The 21,731-nt window shown below is 48.8% G+C and overlaps 1 protein-coding gene across 15 annotated transcripts in view; it reads left to right on the top strand.

The window, feature by feature from the left end:
• MARK2 (microtubule affinity regulating kinase 2) overlaps positions 1-21,731 on the top strand; it is a 110,619-nt gene that overhangs the window by 71,444 nt on the left and 17,444 nt on the right. For all 15 annotated transcript variants that reach the window (XM_077920148.1, XM_077920144.1, XM_077920139.1 and 12 more), the window contains 9 exons: positions 3,723-3,902; positions 8,522-8,575; positions 14,276-14,324; positions 14,711-14,776; positions 17,386-17,456; positions 17,760-17,816; positions 17,958-18,194; positions 18,631-18,750; positions 21,480-21,579. In XM_077920148.1, the coding sequence (XP_077776274.1) occupies positions 3,723-3,902; positions 8,522-8,575; positions 14,276-14,324; positions 14,711-14,776; positions 17,386-17,456; positions 17,760-17,816; positions 17,958-18,194; positions 18,631-18,750; positions 21,480-21,579 (934 nt within the window). The remainder of the gene's footprint in view (positions 1-3,722; positions 3,903-8,521; positions 8,576-14,275; positions 14,325-14,710; positions 14,777-17,385; positions 17,457-17,759; positions 17,817-17,957; positions 18,195-18,630; positions 18,751-21,479; positions 21,580-21,731) is intronic.

Genomic DNA, 21,731 nt, shown 5'->3' with positions numbered 1-21,731 from the left:
GCTGGAAGTGGGGAGGCAGAAAAAGGTCCTCCTTTCCTTCCACTCCGCATACAAGCCCTGGATTCTCCCTGCACCCCCTTTCCTTCACATAAATGTATCTTTTTGGCACCACAATTAGCACATATTAAAGGCCTATACAACTGATGGCAGAGACACCCGCCTTGAGTGTCCAGTTCACAAACCTAAGTCTTAAGGGTCCTTTAATGATTCCACTCCAAAATTGGTTTTGATTTTAAGCATCACTGTGAGAGTCTGAGGTAGATAACACTTTAACATGCACTTCTTGAACCATCATAGCTAACTGGCTAGTATATTTCTAATTAAAAGCACAGCATACATTAAAAGTGCATTTAAACAAGGCATTTGAAACCTAAACAAAACATGTTGGGTTGAAAAGAAAAGAAAGTTTTCAGGTCCCCAATCCATGCACGTTTTACTTGGGAGGAAGCCCCACTGAACTTGGTTGGGTTTTACTTCCAAGTAACAGTGGCAATTTTAATCTGAAATCTTAGGCACAGTACTGTGTCCAGACCTCAGAAACTGCTCGCGTTTATGAAATTCCCTGTCGCAAAACGCGCCCAGAACAATGGGAGTTTTGAATGCTGCTGGTTTAGTGGCAGCCCACATTTTAATATCTACGGAATAGGTTCCCCTGAAGGTGCAGTCACGTGAAGTCCCCATGCCTCTAGTCCTGCTCTCAGGAGTCGAGATTTGGTTGTTGTCGATGTTTTGTGTTCCTTTTCCTCCTTCCGTACCCAGACATGAGTGTAAATTATAAATGAGTGATGCAGTGTTTGATTCTGCTCCTCCAGGGTGCCTTTTGGAATGGTGGCTCAGCTGTTGCAGTGAGCCCAAGAGAGCAACAGCCCAGAGTGTCCTTGGGAAAGCAAGTCAAATGTGGGGTGCAGTGCCAGAGCAGAAAGCATTTTTCCGTTTTGCCAGGCCTGTCTGCATTCTGCACATCTGCAGGCTCACTGCACAAAATTCAAGACCTGCTCTAAGGTGCAGAGATTTGCACGGCTGCATTTCAGTGGTCATGATTTTTAAACGGGTTGAAAATCTGGCCAGTGGGAATGTTGTGGGCATGTTCAGCCTGGTCTCAATCAGGCACTTTTAAGTCATAGTCCAATTATCCTGTAACCACTTTAAAAAACCAACACACACACCCCACCCTGAAGTGTTGTGAGATGCTGTCCTCAGTCAACATTCATGTTGTCAAGTCTGGGTGAGTCTTTGTGCTCCCTGCTACTTGCTGCAGCTAGGGCTGTCCTCTCTGGTCACTGTCAAGTCAGGAATACTTCTTGCAGTCAGTGGAGTGCAAACAGAGCTCTGTTTCCTCTTGCTAGGAAGAGTGCAAACAAATGCCCTGTGCCAGTGGCTTCACATAGGATGACAAAAAATGGAAGGAATCAAACACACTCATATAAAGTACTGTTGATTTTTGTAATTCTATTGATTGTCTTTGAACTCTTTTCTTTTAATGTGGTGGGTTTTTAAAAAACCACCCACCCACCCCAAAAAGCGAACTTCTGCCCTTGTGTGAGATAAAATTAGCTTGGGAGATGTTGCAAGCAAGTGCTTTCATGGTGGGCTCCGGACCCAAAGTTGTGGTTGGCAAGGCCATCCAGAGATGGAGCTCTGGGGGTTTCAGTTTTGAGGACAGATTCAGAAATAGGATTGGGGAGGAGATTGGTAGGTGGAATAGATGGGAGCGAAGATTGTTTTGACTGCAAGCTCCTTAGGACTATCTCTCCTTTTCTTTTTACTTCTCTTGCTTTGTTAATTGGATGTGTGGAGGCACTTCTCCATGTTCCTCTCCTAGGAAAACTTGCTTTACAGAGCCTTCTCTGTGTTGGCGCCTCTTGTGGAATCCCATCCTCTTGCAAACACTAACATAGTTATTTTGACATCGAGATAACACTTTGAAGATCCTTTTGCCAGTCAGCATAGGCAATGCTGAGCTTGGTGGAACAGTGGTCTGACTCAAGATATGTCAGTTTCCTAGGTTCCAGTATAATACAGTCCTCCATTCAGACCCACGAAGACTAGAATCTTAGTTTACAGTGGTACCTCGCAAGACGAATGCCTCGCAAGACAAAAAACTCGCTAGACGAAAGGGTTTTTTGTTTTTTGAGCTGCTTCGCAAGACGATTTTCCCTATGGGCTTGCTTCGCAAGACAAAAACGTCTTGCAAGTTTGTTTCCTTTTTCTTAACACCGTTAATACAGTTGCGACTTGACTTCGAGGAGCAACTCATAGAATGAGGTGTGGTAGCCTTTTTTGAGGTTTTTAAAGACTTTGGTGATTTTTGAAGCTTTTCCAAAACTTTCCCGACACCGTGCTTCGCAAGACGGAAAAAATCGCAAGACGACAAAACTCGCGGAACGAATTAATTTCGTCTTGCGAGGCACCACTGTACTTTTGTGGGCGGGTCATAGCTCAGTGGTAGAGCATCTGGCACATGGTCCAAGGTTCAGTCCCTGGGATCTCCAAGTAGGTCTGAGAGTGTCCCCTCCCTGAAATCCTGGAAAGCTGCTGCCAATCAGTGTAGACAGTACTGACTGTACATGGACCAGTGGTCTGACTCTGTATAAGGCAGCTTCCTATGATGCTAAGCTTGGTTTGTTATCGCTGTATGCTGGTTATAAATTTTGTGCGAACTCTGCCCTGGTATCTGTACTGATGAAGGACGGGCTGATAAATCCTTCAAATATATAAAGTAAAATAGCCTAGGGATAGGGAGCCTGTGGCCCTCCCAGTGTTGCTGGACTACAGGCCCTATCATCCCTCACCATTGGCTATGCTGCCTGGGACTGATGGGAGTTGCAGTTCAGCGTCATCTGGATGGCCACAGCTTCTCCATCTGTGATATATTAGAAAATGGGAGCCGCAGCTCAGATACTTCTGGTTCACAGCTATGCCTTTGAATGGCCTGAACCAAATTTGCATGTTCTCAGTTTTATTTCCCTATGTGTGAATTGGGGATGATTATGGCAGGGTGAATGTGATAAGCAAGGTAAAGTGGGCAGTGTCATTTCCTTAGGGGATGTGGCCTCAACTGCATGTTTAAACAACAACTGGGTGAGGCATCCCTTGAATTTCTGAGCATGCTCTGCTCTTTGGCTTTCCATAAACCCTGCAAATAAGATCCTAGATCCTCAGTCAGCCTGTATCTGCCTGAGGGTGTGTTGGAAATGGCTGTTTTGAGCTGTGATCCACAAAGAGGTCCAAGCAGTCAGCCTATACAGCAGCTGTGCTCCCTTCCTCGAACTGATAGCATCCTGGATCTTTTCCCAGCTAGAGTTTTGAGTTGGGGTATCACCCCTGGATGCTACTTTTCAGCTGCCCAGCTGGTCATCTCATTAAATATACTGTGGGCAGCTTTGGTTAATGGGGGAGGTTTTGTAGGGTGATAGAGGGTAGGGTTGTGTCTACTTTATGGATTTTTAAAGTACAAATTATGCGCCTAATAAATTTTGCAACACAGTATATACATTGCACAGACTGAGCAATTTCTCCACATTCTTGTAGACTAGTAACTTTTGTGGTGTTTTTGAAGGACTGCTGTTTATAAGTATTTGTTACTAGGTACTGGGTGACATTCTGTCTGTCTCTCATTGCAGAATGGGAATGGAAAGTGGGAAATGGGGAACTTTGACACTGAATAGAACTGCTTAGACATTGCAGAAACCAAACTTTTTGTTTTTTTAATTTCTTCTCAGCCGGCCTTGGGACATCCGGAGTCCAAGCCCAACACAAAGTCCAACATGCTACGAGGCCGCGGCCCAGTTACCTCCGCTGATGAGCAGCCACACATTGGGAACTACCGCTTGTTGAAGACGATTGGGAAGGGCAACTTCGCCAAGGTCAAACTGGCACGGCATGTCCTGACAGGGAAAGAGGTGAGAGAGGGGAAGCAAGAGCAGCGGGGGTCTTTTGCTTATGCAGGCAACCTCCAAAGATGTGAGGGAATGAGAGTCTAGTTGTCCAACTAACAATGCTTTTAAAAAGAGAGATGTGGGGAAATCAAATTCTCCAACCAGAAAAGCTGGCTTCTGTGTCCTGTCTCGGTGGTTTAGGTTAAAGCACAATCAGATCTGATTATCATAGTTCTTAGTGTTGGGCTTGGAGTTTCTAGGCTCAGCTGGGGTGCAGAAGTAGGAGAGGGACAGGCCGATGAATACCTGGAGTGAACGGGTAAGAAGTAGAAAGGTTAAGAAGGGAAGTGGGGAGACGCACACAAAATGTGTGTTTGTCACACCTCCATAACCTTGAGGACTAGTAACTTTGCTTTACAAATAAGCCTCTCTTGTAACAGCAACAACAAAAGCCAAGGTTCTCAGGAGAGCTAGTTCTGCACCACCAGTAATAATTAACACTTTTGTGGTGCCTTTTTGAGTGTTGAAAGAACTTGCCTCACATTATTTCAGTCCACATAACAAGCCTGTAAGGTAGCACAGTGTTATTAACTGAAAAAAGATGGAATGGTTGAGGCTGAGAGGGGGTGGCCTAGTGAGCCACCTAGTGAGTTTGATGAGATTTAAGTGGATATATCTCCCATCCTTAGCTGCTGTGCTGCATCAGCACTCACTGCATAGTAATATATGTAAAGGGCCCTTTGCTTGTTGAGTCATGTATAAATTGATTTATAATCCTTCCTATCCACAAGGGCTCTGGGCAGATGACCTTTATAAGCACTGCGGCTTGGCCCCCAAGAGCCTCTTGAACGAGCATAAGGTGCAGTTAGTCAGCGGGGTCAGTTGTCACTGTCTCTGCTCCACCATTCTTCAACTCTGAAGAGGTCCCCTAACCTTCAGAAGCAGCTGGGTGGGTTGGGGTGGCATTCGTAGCTGCAGCAGTAAGAGGAGGAGACAGGAAAGCCCAATAGCACAAGTCAAAATCTCATTGTCATTCTTAGGTTTAAAGCCAGTACATTGCATCTTAAAAAAACCAAATATTCTCTCTCACTGCGTATGGATTTTGTTTTGTTTCTAAAACCACATTTTAGCAGTAAAAACATATGACTGAAATAAAATCTTTATCTCCGGCCACTGAAGTGCCTGTCCAAATGAGAACCCCACTCCACTCTGAACCACACCAAAGTCATTGTACCAAAATAGCCTGTACTGGTTTTCCTCTTGAGACATTGGCATGCTGCGTCTACTGTACCACACTCCCTTCTGTTAGTGAAGCACTTTGAACATACCACACACCCCAAGCTTTTTCCAGGGCTAGTTCTGAGGAACAAACATGCAACCTTGGGGGGGAAAGCCAGCTTTTCCATTTGCAAGGCTTTCAGGTGCTCTCTACCTTCTCCTCCTGAGTATTTCAGCCAGTGTGGGGAGAGTTAGCAGTCCCCCCTTCCCACTGCTCATCAACTGTCTGTGGGGCAGACAGTTTTCTGGACTCTGGGTTATTTTTCCAAGCAGCCGAACTCAGCTTCCTGGAAGCTTGTAAGCACATGCTGCAGGCAATTCTCTGATGAGGATCCTTGAGGGAAATACCTGCTTCCACTGAAGAGAGCAGGAGTGGCTTGGCTGAAGCTGACCTGACCACCTTGTTTGTTCTTCCTCTACTAAATCACGTCCTGCATTCTTGTCTGAGGACCCTGGCGACTCGGTGCCATACATATGGAAGGCTCTGTGTGAGGAATAGCCAGTTCTTTCCCCTTCTGGCTGGGTTTTCGCACATAGCATGCAATAAGGGCCATACTGGCACCTTTCCTGCCAGGACAGGCACTCACTGATGTAACAGGCAGGAAGGGCAGGCTGCGGGAAGCCTGATGGGAAATAAGGAAGAAGCCAAATGGCTTCATTAGGCGAATTGTAGCTTAGACTAAGCACCAGGCCCCAAGCTTTGGAGAGGAGGAAGCCTGAGATGTTTGGCTGCTCCTGATTATTAAGGGAAGGGCCATAGCTCAGTGACAGAGCACATGCTTTTCATGCAGAAGCTCCCAGATTCAGTACCTGGCATTGCTAGTAAATATTCCTGTCCAAAACCCTGGAACACCATGGCTTGATTCTGAGCCAGATGAATCAGTGGTCATATTCTGCTGCATGTGTAGACTAGGCCTCAGATTAAAGATTGTATTCAGTGTTTGTTGTATTCAGAGTTGACCCATTGAGATTAATGGACATGATGAACTTAGATCAATTAATTTCCATTGGCTATAACCCTAAAGGCTTTCTGTTGGCTTAAAGTCTTAGCGGTGAGTGAAACCACAGATATTCAACTTTTGGAGCTTCCCAGTTAGATTCCTGCAGTTCCTGGTGCCAAACAGCCACCCACCCACCCACCCCTTCTTTAAGGGGGAGTGAGTTGTAGGTGCATCCGCTTCCTCATTCCCATCTTAAAGCAGCTTTTGAGAAATTCTAGTTGCTGATCAGAGCTTTCCACAACTGACTGGTCATGTCTGATACAGCTCTGAAGTTACACTGGGGCGCCTAGTTTCGTACCTAACAGGGCTCTTTTAACTAGTGACTTTGTCACGCCTCTTGCCCTAGCGTCATGGAATGCTGTTCCTCCTGAATTTTTTTCCTAGGTGTAGCATTTGCCAGAATCTCTCTCTCTCTCTAAAAAAAACCAGGCTTTTAGTCCTCTATTTATGGAGGTACTTTAAAATGCCTGCAGGGCAGTGGTTGCAAAGGGCCTGTCATTTCTGTAATTTGCACGACTGTCTGTTACTCCTGTGCATCTTTCACATTGCATCTTCCTCCTTACACCCCCCCCCCCCCATCACCACTGCTCGGTGTTTTGTCACAGGAGCGCAGAATTCTGTTAAAAATGTGAAAGGTTGTGTTTTAGAGTAAACTATCCCTAATCAGCTAGCTTTGCACATGCATTTTAATTGACTTTCAGGGTTTTTAATTTTTAATTTTGATTTTATTTTTTTTGTGGTGCATGATTAGGGATTCCATGAAGTGGAATCAGAAGTCTTTTAAATGCAGGGGTGTGAGCTTGCCAGGGGAAACTGGAGCACTGATATTGCTTTGAGTCCCTGTGCTCGTTACAATCATTCCCTGCCACTTGACAAGAGCTGCAATTACCAGCCTTGTTCCGATCGACTGGAGTTGCAGCTGGCCTGGTTCCATCTCTTGTTTTGCGGGTTGCTGGCTATGTTTCTCTTAATGCTCACTCACACACCATCCCCAAACCCAACTAATTGAAATTATATAGGATTGTGGCATGTTTGACCTATGAGCGCCATAGGAAGCTGCCTCGTACTGAGTCAGACCGTTGGCCCATGTAGCTCAGTACTGACTACACTGACTGGCAGCAGGTTCAGACATTGTTGTCTGCCAGGAGATGCAGGCATTTCTGTTTTGTAAATGTAAGAATTGCCCTTGCTGGCTGACGCAAGGCCCATCTATTTGAACATCCATGGCAGGACCCTGGACTTGAGAGACGTCAAGATGGAAGGATATAGCTTGTATGCTGCCGCCCAGCTTCTGCCTTGTGTCTTAATTGCCCGTCCTTGTAACAGCCTGCCTAGAGAGCAATAGCTGTGCAGGCAGCCATTTAGCAAGTGGTGTAATGGGGAGTGTTTTGAACATCCACCCACTCAAGACAATACATCTCCCAGAGTGTCTTATTAGCACAGTGTCTGGGGAAACTGCAGCGGAATGCACCATGAGCCTTCTCTCTCTCTCTCTCTCTCTCTCTCTCTCTCTCTCTCTCTCTCTGTGTGTGTGTGTGTGTGTGTGTGTCTGCTTTAGGCTTGAAACAGTCATTGCAGAATGATTTCCCCTCCTAGATGGAACTGCCCATGTTAGGGCCAATGTGATGTCATGGCTGAGGGTGTGAGGACCTGGATCAAATGTTGCCTTGGCCACAAACCCCTGAGATGGCTTTAAGTCAGCCGCACTCCTCTGCATCATGGGCACAATTGTGCTATTGCTGATGCAATGTTGCATGCGAAAGCACTCTTGAACGCTCAGGGAAAATGCTGTGTAAATATGAAGAAGCACTGTGTCCTTGTAGCTACAGGGTTTGGGTTTAAATCTCTGCCTGCAAAAAAGCTTGCTGCTGACCTTCGGTCTTGGAGAGGACAGGAGGTATAAGAAAAGTAATAAATAGGAATAAGTAATCAAACAAACACTTTACTGATTCCATCTCTGAACCAAGCCCAGGTGGCCATGCAGTGTGCTGACCTGGTCCTGAAGCAGCTACCAACATTCTGCACTAAGACCCCAAAACCGTGGAAAACATTTGCAATCAGGGTTAATAGCCAGCCTCCTGAATGATTAGCCCCACTCTGATAGCATTACTGTTACACGTGACCTGTGTCCAGAAATGAGCTTCCAGAGTAACTTGGGTTCTTAAAATTCTTTTTTAAAAAGCTAGGGATGCTTCAAAGAAGCCCCTGTGTTCAGATACACGCTTACAGCTCACATACCTGGCTGGGGGGGGCAATGGTGTTGTACCATCGAGAATTAGCAAATGCCCAGGTCACCTAATATGCATCCTTTACATCAGTTAAGAAGACAGATAACATGACCGTTCTTTGTGTCCTTCCATCCAGGTGGCTGTGAAAATAATTGATAAGACGCAGCTGAACTCCTCCAGCTTACAGAAGGTAAGGAGTGTGTGGGTAGTTTTGATTTTTATACACTTAACTGAGGGTCATTGTAGGATTGTGTGGCACGCTTTTGCTATCTCATTGGGTTTGCTCTTGTGAAGCTGCTCACTCCTTGTTCCACATACTGAGAAAGTAGGGACTTTGTATTTGTTTGTAAATGCACAAAAAGATTTCATACTGGTTTGGTGTTTGATGAAGTCTCTGTCATTGAGGTTTCCATGATGTCACAGAGTGGCTGAGCATTGGAGGCTCTGACTGCCATTGGCTATTGGACAGCTTTGGAAAGGAGTACTGGAGTAGAAGAATCCAGGGAGAAATAGAGGAGAGATGAGAGATACATGTGAAAATGTCCAAAGCTTGGAGCTCTGCATAAACATCCTGTCTCTGGGGAATGTCCAGTCCTGAAATTGGTGATCTGCTGACAACCTAGGATTCCCTTTCCCTTCTCCCAGCTGTCCAGACCCACTTCGTTCTTTTTTTCTTCTTCCTTGCCTTCAGCATGCTTCCTGCATCCTCTCCCTCTCTCAGTGGCGTAGCGTGGGGGGTGCCAGGGGTGCCGGCCGCACCGGGCGCAACATCTGGGGGGGGGGCGCGAGTCCAGAGGGAAGGGACAAGTTCCTTCCTCCGCCGGGCTCCCCGCCGCCACCGCCAGCCTTGCGCCCTAGCACGCGCGCGCCCCCCGCCGCCGCTGCAGCTGCGCTCCACTCACTGCTCGCAGGAGGAGCAGCCGGGCACGGGCGCAGGCGGCGGCTGCTTCTGCCGACTGGGAGGGAGGAGAGCTCCGAGGGGCCTCGCCGCGCCCTGCGCTCCCCAAAACCCTCTGAGAGGAAGCCGGCGGGCGGGCGAGGGTCTCCTGGCGGCTGGCTCCGGCTCTCAGCGCAAGTCTCAGCCGCGGGGGGGGGGGGGCAGGCGAGGACGGAGCGCGGCTGGAAGCCCCCGAACCCGGCCAGGAGGAGGAGAGGCGCTTGCCAAGCCCGGATCTGGAGCGCCTCGGAGCGCGGGCTCCACCTACAGCCCAAGGAGAGGGGGGGCGGGGAGGCGCCCGAGGGGAGGAGGCTTCGGGTGCCTCAGCCTACGCGGGCTCCGCAAATAATAAATTTAATAAATTCCTGCTGAGCCTTTGGGGGGGGTCCTTGGCTCCTTCGCTCGCCCCCAGCCCCAGTGGCGTAGCGTGGGGGGTGCAGGGGGGCCGGCCGCAACATCGGGGGGGGGGGCGCGCTCACACTCGAGTGCTAAAATCCACGGGTTAGGGGGCGCAAATTACTTGCCCCGGGTACTGACAACCCACGCTACGCCACTGCCCTCTCTCCTTCATGATTCTTTGCCCAGGGCAGTGAAGCTCCCACACCCAAGACTAGGCACCCCCTGACAGCATTGCCCCATATCTGCTGGGCTGGATCCCTATCACCCCACATCTTTGCTAGCCCTGAACTTGGCATCACATATGGTGTCATGCTTAGGCCAGGTGAGTCTGACTTGGCCAAAAGAGCCTGGTGGGCCATATGGGGTTGTCTGGTGGGCTTAATTGGGGGCAGAGGTTACACATCTCCACCCTATATCAAAACATTTAGCCCTGTACAGATGGCAGAGGCGCTGTTTACCTTTTTCCCTCCTCCTCCCTGCATTGGGGAAAACTGTTCAGCCTGATAAAAGGTAAGGCCAGAGAGCAAGCAATTCAGCGCAGACTGATCTGTCCTCCTCCACCTCCCCTCCCCTCCTTTCTCTCCATCTGACCCTTTGTCAGCCCAGAGAAGCATCTTAGCTCCTCCTCCTCTACTTGGCTGCCCTTTGATATAATCCCCCACCTCTCATCAGAGTTGGGCTTGTGTCTGGCTGAGACCCGATATTAGCCTCCCCGTGTCCCCACAGTGGTTTGCGCACAACCTGCAGACATTGCACCTGTCAGCAGCAGCAGCCAGTGGCTAAAGTGATGACCGCAGAGCCAGTTGGACTTTGGGTCCTGTTTGTTTCCGGGGCTGACACAGCCAGCCAGTCCCACTGTGACTCTGCTTGGCAGTAGCAGCAGCAGCTGCTGACGCGGCCTTGTAAACAAAAGGCTGAGCGAGCCAGCTGGGTTTTCTGTTTCTGCAGCAGCTCCCTGGATCTCAGAGCAGAAGCTTCCCTCTCCAGCCCAGATTGCTTTGCGTTGCCTTCCCACCTGCTGAAGCTTTCAGCACTGCCTTTCAGCTTGCTGGTGGCTGAAGGTGGGGCTTGACCTCTCTTTCCCCGGCAGCAGACCAGCTTGGAATTGCTTCCCTTGAGCAGTTTGGTTCTGCTTTGGAGGCTTCATGGTGGTGGCTGGCTTGCCAAGAGAAGCCCGTTCTATCCACAAGAGGCTGGTCCTCGCAACAGCTAAAAGAGGCCACAAAGTGACCAACCCCATATGCTGTGGCTGCAATTGAGAGCAAACTTGAAGCAGCAGAAACATTGCAGGGAGAATAAACTCCAGGAGGGTCAAAGGTTTTTCTCCCAGCCTTCCCCAGTGACCAAATTTATGAGCATTGCATGCCGATCCCAGTGCTTGGAAGTGTCCTGCTGAGAATAACTCTGGGGTATTAGTTGAGGCTTTAGGTTTCTAGTGGCAGCTGTATTGTAAACTTCAGAGCATGGCCTCCCCATGTGAAGTGCTGTTATTCTGAGGATTTTTGCTTCCTCTCTTCTCCCTATGTCTTAAAAAAGGTTGTTTATCCCTTCTAGTTCACAGAGTGCACCCAAAGCTAGTGGCTGGGCTGTGGGTCAGTATAGTTCACTCAGTATAGTTCACTGCCCCTTATCCTGACACTTGTGTTGCTATTACCAATTGCTTGCAAAAAATTCTAGACCACCAACATTAAGAAAAAAATACCATGGAGGTTCACATTATAAAATCAATAATAAGATTATGTTCCTGAATCAATTGCAGACACCCCTCTCTCTCCATTTCTTCCCTGCTTTTGTCTTGATCTCTGTCCCACCTACCACCCAGCCTAGGATGGGACAAACTATACCATATTTTGTCTGAAAAGGGCATTTTGTGTAATAAGACTCAGTAATGAAAAATAAAGAGACATTAAGTTGCATATCTTCTTACTTGTTCCTTTAAAATATTTATAATCTACTCTGCTGTCCATTGAGATCTGCAAGGTAACATGATGGCCCTTTCAATTTTGCAGGATTTTGCCTGCTTCTCGGCCCAAACCATCCCTGCTTCAGGTGAATGATTTGCTCTCACTCCCTCAGCCAGCACAGGAGAGAGATGCATTACTGAAGGCTGGACATGGCAGCTTTCTTTCTTTCTTTCTTTCTTTCTTTCTTTCTTTCTTTCTTTCTTTCTTTCTAGCATGCTGCTCTGTTGGTAGCAAGGTAGCCGTCCCCATGTTGCTTCCCAAATGTTCCTTCTGCTGTTCCCACCGCAGGCGCCTGGACTGCGTAGGTGTCACAAGCACATGGACTCCTCCACGAGAGGAAGGAATGTTGCTGCAAAGATAAATCCCTTCTCTCCCTCTCTCAGTCAGCTGCAATGGGTTTTTCTCAAAAGCCTTCCCCCGAAAGAAACCCTTTATAGCTTTCTTCCTCAGGATGATGGATGGGGACCAGCATGCTCAATGTACTTGAGAGAGGATGGCTGCCCAGGAGGGCAGTTCCTGTTTGCACTGGTGTGGGCTCACTTGAAACAGTTCAGGCCTTCCTGTGGTTAACCTCTCGCTGGTTAGGAACCATCTTGCAAACATGCCAGTCATTCCCCCACAGTGCTGCTCTGCAGACCGGGAGGTGCCTTGAAAGGCATCATTGCAACTGCCCAGGTGGGTGGAGGAAGAGTGTGGAGCTAGTGCTTATGCTGGGCCTTAGGCAAAGTGTTGTTCAAGTTAGACAAAATCCTGGAGGGTAAGGCTTCTGTCAGTGGCTGCTGGCCACAACGGCTGTGTTCTCTCTCTCTCTCCACTCTCAGAGGCAACCGGTTGCTGAGAATCATAAGTGGGGAGAGTCGTTGTTTTACTAGGGTCTTGCTTGTGGTTGGCCGCTTTAAGAACAGAGTGCTGAGATGGGTCTTTGTCCTGGTCCGGTAGGGGTCTTCATCTGTTCCTCTCCTCATTCATAATCCTCTATCTCAGTGCCACAGGCCCCACCCAAGTGGCCAGGTTTCAGCCAATCGGGAAAACGTCTCGTATGTGCAATGCTCTGTCAACACCTGTCAGCTGCATCCCCTTCTTGAGCCAAAAGTGCTTTCTGCTTACATTGGTTGGGCATCCGGTGCGCCTGGCCCAGAAGCCTCCTTGCTGGTAGACTGGGCAGACATCTGCCTGTCTAGTGGGCTGCCAGCTTTGCCATATCTCCCAGACGCCTCCTCCTCGCCTTCTTGGTTTCAGAAGTAATTTATAGAGCTCTTCCCAGGAATGGTCATTGGGGATCTCACCAGCTACTTAATTGCTGTGGACTCAAAGCTGAGGGAACTGAATCATTGGAAATCCAGCAGGGCCAGGCAGGCAGTGTCTAGGGTCTTGCAGAAACTACTCATGCAGCCAGCGTGCTTGTAGGGTTCCTCCTTCCCCCAACTATGCTGTGTGGGTTTTTTTAGCCTGTGTGTGCTCTGCAACTCCATCCAAGAGCATGGAAGCTAAAATGCAGCCCTCAAGGTTGCAGGATTGAGGTGGAGCTATACTGGGAGTCAGGGCAGAGCAGGGTGCTGACCCCTCCCCAAGATTGGGGTGGTTTTTCATCTTCAGAGCCCATCACTATCTTGTCCTTCCCTCACATGTCAGAGTCCTCAACATCTAGGCACACGGGTTAGGAACTGGGGCGGGGGTAGAAGCTGGCAGCTGGAATATCCATCTGCCTCCAGCTTCTGGACCAAGGCAGGATCTGAGCTGTGAGCTGGTAGTGGTGTTTTTTCCCCCGGCAGCAAAGGGATTTATTTTTCTGAACAGCTGCTCCTGGGCTTGGGAGGGTGGGGGTCTTCCCTCCTGCATCAGCCCAAGCATCTGTTCCTTGCGCTAAGGAGATGAAGTGTCACAGGAGACCCGCCCTTTAGGGCTGCAGAGCCAACTGCCTGACGTTCGCCAACCAGATCCTGAGCAGAAAACCCTTTTCTCCCCACCCCCCGCCACATCCTTTTATAAATAAAGGAAATATTATAGGGAAGTTACACTCCTTATTTATCATAACTGTGTTGAGTTTGAACCTGGCCCCTTCAATCTCCTGTCTCAAGCCGATGCCGGGCAGGGCTGGGGGAGAGCTGTGTGTTCGCCACCCCCACATATCCCTCCGGCTCAATTATTAGCGGCTTATTACCCAGGCTCATTGCAGGCAATCGGATTGCCTTTTTTTAATTAACAGATTACTGTAACACATTATCCTTAAAAAATGTCTAATCCAAGGAGAACAAAGATTGGGGCAAGGTTGTGGGAGGGAGGGCAGGTTCTGACCAAGCTTGAGGTTTTGGAGAATGTGATATTTGGCAGTTTTTTGGAGTGTAGAACGGACCTCCAAAGACCACCCCATTCAGCCACTTCCTGCAAGGTTGGAGCATCCGGCCAGTTGCCCCAGATGTCTTTAAGCCAGGCTTTTGCCAATCTGGGGCTGATGCAAGTTGTACTCCACAGCATCAGGCAGCTGCCAGGTTGGGAAAGACTTAAGCTAAGGGGCATAGGACTGTTTGTGCCTGTGTAAATCCACCTGCATTGATCCTTCTGTTTCTGCTCTGCTCTTCTGTTTCTGCAGCTCTTCCGGGAAGTGCGAATAATGAAGGTTTTGAATCATCCTAATATAGGTGAGCCCCCTTCCATTCCCCCTTCCCCTCCCTTTTGCCACTGGATTTTGATGTACTTAAACAGTATATTCTGACCTGTAAGGCACTTAATTTCCAAAAGGGTAATTGAGAGAGAGTCCCTGAGGCTTTCCTACCTCTGTGGCAATTCTTCTGAAAGCCTTTAAGTGAGCGGCTGTTGCTGCTTCGTCATGCGGCAGTGAATTCCACACATTAATTACCTCTAATGTTCAGGAGTGCTCCCTCTTTGTCCTCACTGAACGAACTGCCAGGCCATTTCATCACGCAGGAGAGAGGAAGAGCACTTTCTCTCTGAGCCTTTTGTAATTTTTTGTAGTCTGCCTCCGCCTTCCCCGCCCTTAAAAATCTTCTGTCCTCTTGTCTTGCAGTTAAATTATTTGAAGTAATAGAGACAGAGAAGACACTGTACCTCGTCATGGAGTATGCCAGTGGGGGTGAGTGTTTGATCTGAAGCCTCTTTGAAAGACACGTTGTGGGGAACCTTATTCCGAGAGTCTATGTGGTGTATTTCAATATATTCGTAGCTTACTTTCCCCAGATTGTGCTGGACTGCGGCTTCCATCGTCCTCATCCAGTTTAACCCGGTGGTCAGGGATTATGGGAGTTGTAGGTTAACAGCATTTGGGGGCCCAGGTTTAAGAACAATGGCATATTTGGTTTCAATTGTCAGACTGGGGTGACCAAGGTTCAAATCCTCACTCAGCCAGGAAGCTCATTGGGTGACCAGGCTCTTTCTCACACACACATACTCTCTCTGACCTACCTCATAGGGTTGTCAGGAGGATAGAATGGAGGGGCTTCTCCTGAGCTCTTTAAATGAAGAATGAGATATATCCCTAGATCTGTCACATTCTTCTCCCAGTTCTCCCCTTTCGGCTCCAGAGACAGAAGGAGAATCACAGGGTGGGGTCACAGCTAGCTTCACCTTCTCCCTCATCACATAATTTGGGAGGTGAGACATGTATCCTGTGACATACTAGTTATAGAATGGAAGGTGCACTGAGTCAGGTCAGTGACCCATCTTAGCTCAGGACCATCTACTTAACCGGCAGTGGCTCACAAGGGGGCTTTTTTCCCATAGACAGCAAGGTGTGCACTGATAGTGTTGTATGCCATTTAGTACAGTAAGTACATGCAGGCACACCTCATCTTATTGCACTTATTGCAGCTTATTTCAGGCACAGCTACAGGCAGCTTGGCTGCTTCCAGGAGAAGGAAGCCCCCTGCCGCTGTCGCCCCTCTCCTGGCCATGGGAGTGGAGCTGGCTAGGGCTGGAGATGGGTTTTCCCCGTCCCGCCACTGCAGTCAGGTGGACCTGGCTTAATAGACTGCAGTATAGTGTAGTCATAAGTTTTGTATGCCCTGGGAAACAAAATTGTGTGGCTCACTTTATTGCGATATTTGCTTCATTGCGGCGGTCTGGAACCAAACCCGCAACATCTCCGAGGTGTGCCTGTAAATGTTCTAAATACCACATCTTAGAGGGGTTTTTTGAAAGTGCCTATCTGTAGGTAAGTTTTATCTCCCTCCTCTTTCTTCCCCCACCCCCTGGTGACTCTTGACAGCGGCTTTGCTGAGTTTAAGGGTTGCCCTTTTTTTTTTTTTAAGCAGGCTCTGAATCTCTGGAGGCAATCTTGCCAGTTTTGTGCAAATGTCACGCGGTCTGTCGGGAAACACAAAGGCCTTTAGAAATGCCATTGCCATTACTGGTGGGCCCTAGACAATTGCAGGAGATGGACGGAACGCATCCTACTCACCAGGCAGGCAGTGCCTGGAGACAGCCATCCGTGGGGCATGGCTCTCTTTCAAGATGAAGCTGTAGTGACTTATGGAAAGACTCATTGTAATATAGGAAGCTGCCTTATACCAGCCTCGACTATGTGGGGCTGTCTAGTCCAGTGCAGGGTCCCTGGCAGAGAAAAAGTGTCTCTCCCTTTACCTGATACTTTGAACCTGGGATCTACTGCATGCCAAGCCGGTGAATGCTGCTTCCTTCTTTGGAACATAGGTAACTGCCCAATACTATGCCAAGCTATTTGTTCATCCAGCACAGTCAACTGTGGGAGGAATTTCCAGTCACTCTGTCAGCATAATCATGTCAGCTTGCCAGACAGAACCACCTTCCCTCTCCTCCCCGCTCCCCATATGCTGGTCTGGGGTTTTGTCTGACCCCCACCCCAAGCCAATTTCAGGGGTGCATGGGGGAGGAGATGGGGGGAAGCCCCATTGTGCAAACCATTGCTCAGGGTTTCCACTGGGAGAACTCATTAGGTGAATCTTGCTCTCTGACTGGCAGTGGTTCTCCAGTTGTCTCGTGCAAAGAAAGGTCCTTCCCCATCACCTGCTGCCTTCCTATTTAATTGGAGATAATGAGGGTTGAACCTGCCACTGAGCTCTTGTCCCTTCCTTAGAACACAGCCTGGCCTGGTATTTATCTGTCTATCCCAGTACTCTGAACAGCATTTCACTAGGGCAGGCACCCCCAAACTCTGCCCTCAAGCTGTTTTGGGACTACAGTTCCCATCATCCCTGACCACTGGTCCTGTTAGCTGGGGATGATGGGAGTTGTAGTCCCAAAACAGCTGGAGGGCTGAGTTTGGGGATGCCTGCTCTAGGGTCTGTAACAGAGCAGAGGCTTCCCCATCACTAATCTGATCCTTCAAAACACACACACACACACACACACACACACACACACACACACACAAGTGGCAATGACTGGGATTGAATCCAGGGTCTTGTTCATGTCAAGCAAGTGTTCTACTACTGAGCTATGGTGAGAGAAGTGGCTGAGACTTCTGAAAAGTACAGCTGGACTGGTGTGCTCTGCTCCTCCAGGCCCAAGTGGAATCTGCTCCTGAGTTTTGTTATTCTCGGTGATGGCAAAAAATGAGGGTGGAGGAGGCACAGGATGGAGGGCAGTGTTCTAAGTCCTTTCCTCTGACATCCCCCACACACAACCTCAGCACACACACAAGCTCAGCGTCAGAGTTTCAGCGGAACTCCCACATAACATTATGCTTCCCTCTTGCGCCCCCTGCAGGTGAGGTGTTCGACTATTTAGTAGCCCATGGAAGAATGAAAGAGAAAGAAGCACGGGCAAAATTCCGACAGGTTGGTGCTGCACCCTTCTTGAACTGCGGGAAGCAAACAGTGTTTATAGGGCCCCAGCAGCTGCCCAGCAAATATGAAAGTGGGGCTTGATGCTTTCTGTGGTGAAGATCCATGTAATTCCACCCCCCCGCCCCCCAGCAGTTCTATTATTCACACACAGCCCACAGGCATATGGGGATACATTGCAGAAAATCGATTCCTGCATTTCTGGGGACTGTGATTAAAGGGCACTGCATCTGGATTGCGTGTGTCATGAAGCAACACAAACCTCCCCCCTGACCTCTCTGTCCTCTTGTCTTCCAGATAGTTTCTGCTGTGCAGTACTGTCACCAAAAATTCATTGTACATAGAGACTTGAAGGTGAGTATAAATGCTGAAAATGCTCTTGTAAAGCTCTGTGTTTACCCTGTGCAAATGCTGGATTTCCCGTTGGAGGTAAAACATGGTGTTGTTGGCCCGTTGGCTTCCCCAGCCTGACTTGCCTTTCGCCTCCCTTTGCAGGCAGAGAACCTGCTCTTAGATGCCGACATGAACATTAAAATTGCAGACTTCGGTTTCAGCAACGAGTTCACGTTTGGCAACAAGCTTGACACCTTCTGCGGGAGCCCCCCGTACGCTGCCCCTGAGCTTTTCCAGGGCAAGAAGTACGACGGCCCCGAGGTGGACGTCTGGAGCCTAGGGGTTATCCTTTACACACTGGTCAGCGGCTCCCTGCCCTTTGATGGGCAGAACCTCAAGGTAAGGGAGTTGTGGAGGGTGAGGAGATGGTTTACAGCTTCAAGGGGTTGGCAGCACAATTGCGACTTGAGGCTGGCTGTCCCAGTATTGAGGGAACAACCTCTGTGGATTCCCAGTTGTGTCAGTCAGACTGAGCTGTGGAAGAAGTTGCCTTGGCAATGGACCAGAGCCGGCCAAAGGCTTCAGGGCCTTCCAGTATCTCCACTCCCTTCTGTGCATGTGTGTGTTAGGATCAGGGCATCTTCCCTTAGAACAGGTATAGGGAGCCTTTTGCTCTCCAGATGTTGCTGAGCTATCTCTCTTGGTCACTGGCCATGCTTGCTGTAGCCAATGCGTATTGTTGTTCTGCAACATCCGGAGGGTCAAAGGCTCCCCTGCATCTGCAATTGAGTTACGTGCGGAATTGCTGCTCATTCCCTCCCCTTTCCCTCTGCAGGAGCTGCGAGAACGGGTCTTGAGGGGGAAGTACCGGATCCCCTTCTACATGTCCACGGACTGTGAGAACCTGCTGAAAAAATTCCTCATCCTCAACCCTAGCAAGAGAGGCACTTTAGAGGTGAGGAGACAGGACCGGGGACCAGGTGGGCTGGGCAGGAGGGAGGCCAGCATCCGCTTGTGGAATCGTACACCACACCACCCATCATTTTGGAGCTCCTGCTGTCGTGCCATCTAGTCATAGGAAGGTGCCTTCTTCCAAAGCGGACCATTGAGCCGTCAAGTTCAGTATTGTCTCTACAGACTGGCAGAACCTCTCCCAAGGTTTCAGACTAGGAGTCTTTCCCAGTTCTGTCCAGAGTTGCCAGGGACGAAACCTGAGACCTAGCTTGTTCTCACTGGTGAAGTGGTAGCAGTTTTCCATACAGGGCAAGACAGGTCCCTGGGCAGCTCCCGGTGGACTCTGCTGACTGAGCTATGGAAGATGCTGCCTCAGCTAAGGGCCAGAGTCAATCCCAAAACTTTAGAAGGCTGACACAGCCTTCTAGTGGTTCCCCACTCCGATTAAAGCTATCTAGAACTGGGGCACGATTCTGTGGCCACATGCTGCTGGGCAGCTGCTGAGCAAGAGATGTTACAAGGGACTCATCCCTAGAGTTTGAGGGTGATGGGAGAGCCAAGATGGTGCAGTAGTGGGTTGCTGAGGGCTCCCTCCCCCAAGTGGGGTGATTTGTGAGCTATCTGAATCAGTCCTCCTGGGACAACACTGGGGTTTGGATGCCAGGGACATGAGAGGACTTATTGAATGCAAAATATGTGCTGTCTTTGCCTTAAATCAGTAGTTTTGGCTAGACCCCCCTCATGGAACCCATTCCCTCCTGCTCTGCCTCCCCACCCCACCCCCAAAAATAAAATAAAATTCTGAGAAGTTTGTGAAGACTTCCTTCTTTGGATGCCTTTAAGAGATTCCCTCCCTTTCTCTCTCTGATGAGATCCTTTCCCAAATACTTATGCTTCATTCACCCGTTAATGCTTTTCAGTTTGCGCTCTTGGAAACAAAAATAACAAAACCACTTTCGGTGTATACGGAAAACGTAATGTGTGAATGTACCCTTTGACAGTATTTGGTTAAGCAAGTGTATTTTGGGCAGTTGCTTAACCAACTCTGCATCCAGGTTTTGACCTTGGTTTTTAAGTCTTAGAATTGTGCCAGCGCTGTCTCAGTTTTTAGAAGGCGTATCCAAGTCCATGCTGGTAGGAAAGCCCTGTCCTTGCAAGCAGTGTGCGGTCTTGTTTGTTTTTAGTTTTATTTTCCAAAAGGCGGTTTTCCTTGCCTCCAGTGCTAGCGTGAAGAGGGCCTGGTTCATTTCCCAGCGGTTGGCTCCTGCCTTTGTCTGGCTGGGCTGCAGTGCCCCCTGCCATCCGAAACTGCCTTTCTGCGTAGGCAAGTAATTAAGAAGCCCCGCCAGCCATTCTCTTGAATAGGAGAGGGAAGTTCCTTGCTGTCTGGTGCTGGAATGCCATGGCCCCTGCTGCTCTCTGCCTGCAAGCAACAATTTTAACTGTGGGCTTCAGGGATGCAGAAGGGGAAGTGCAGGGAAGAGTGCATTAAGGGGGGCACTTGGGTTTGTGCTCGGGTGTGGGCGGAGACAAGGCAAGACACACGCATGAACACACACACACACACACACACACACACACACACACACACACCCCTCCATTCTCCGTGATACACAGAGGGAGGGTGCTGTGTTGATTTCATGCGAGAGGCAAGGAGAAGGTCTTGGCAGATCACTGGAGCAGCAAGCTGGGGTTTCCAGTCAACGGTGCAAATTGCATGGTTTTTCTTCCTGGTTTGGTTTGTGTGTAGCAGGTGTGGGGAACCTCTGTGATGGGAGTTGTAGTTCAGTGACATATGGAGAGCCAAAGCTTGCCTACACCTTGTTTATAGAATAAAATAACCTATTTCATTCATTCATTATAAAAATCTCTATCCCCACCCCACCCCCAAATAAGAGTGACTTGCAACAATAGAGTATATGTACAATGGGCAATATTCATTGTCAGTCATACTTTGAGTAGACCCATTGAAATCACTGGACTTCATTAACTCAGTGGGTTTACTCTGAGTCTGACGTAGTTGGGTATTGCCCAAGAAAATCCAAATCTGCACAAGACATCAGACAACCGCCAAAAAAGCCCAGCATAATAAAAAAGCCAAAAATATCAAAATCCACAAAGACAGCAACTCATAAAGCTCATCAGATAAAGTGAAGAAGCAGAGAAAGGAAGATTGATATTAGGCAGACACCTTTGCTGTATATATATTTAGTTGCCTGCTGAAACCTTTTTTTTTAATTTTAGCAATCCTAACCAGACATCTAATTTAGTTACCTATATTCATAAAAGCCTATCTGATTTTTATTTCTAATTATAATTATTTCATGCTTACATGTTTTCATAGATTTTTTTTGATTTTTTTTAGTTATTTGCAGTTTTATTATGTACACTAGCTGGGAGAGCTTGCTGATTATGCCATGGTCTTTCACGAATTAATCATGGGCTTGGGTGGCGACATGGATTGCATTACCCAGACTTGCGGAGAGAGGGAGAGGTGGGCCAGATCTCCTCACAGTTGGGAGCTTGCTGTGAACATTGGGGAGAGAGGTGTGTGCAGAGCCTGCATTTTGCACAAGTGGTTGCAGTTTTCCTATAGGAAACTCTTCCAGCTACGCAACTGGGACCATCCTCGCCGAAACATTAAAAAGGAAGAAAGCACTCCTCTGCGCTATTGTCACCGCCACCCCCCCCCACATACTGAGCCAACGTTTCCCCTTCCCCTCTCCATAGCAAATCATGAAAGACCGCTGGATGAATGTGGGTCACGAAGACGATGAACTGAAGCCTTACGTGGAGCCTCTGCCCGACTACAAGGATCCCCGGCGGACAGGTGTGTCACTGAGGCGGGGTGGGTGATTGGGTGGCCCTGCAATGGTGACTTGCTGCTGCGCAAGATCTTCCCGGGCAAGCGCTTGGCTATCGTTTCCCTGCAGGGCCACCCACAGATTTCCCTCCCTCCCTCCATGCATCTTTTAAACACAG

Source organism: Podarcis muralis, chromosome 16 (genome assembly GCF_964188315.1).
Source record: "Podarcis muralis chromosome 16, rPodMur119.hap1.1, whole genome shotgun sequence".
Classification (NCBI taxonomy): domain Eukaryota; kingdom Metazoa; phylum Chordata; class Lepidosauria; order Squamata; family Lacertidae; genus Podarcis; species Podarcis muralis.
The sequence above is the reverse complement of the archived record's forward strand: the minus strand, read 5'-3'. Positions and strand labels throughout refer to the sequence as shown.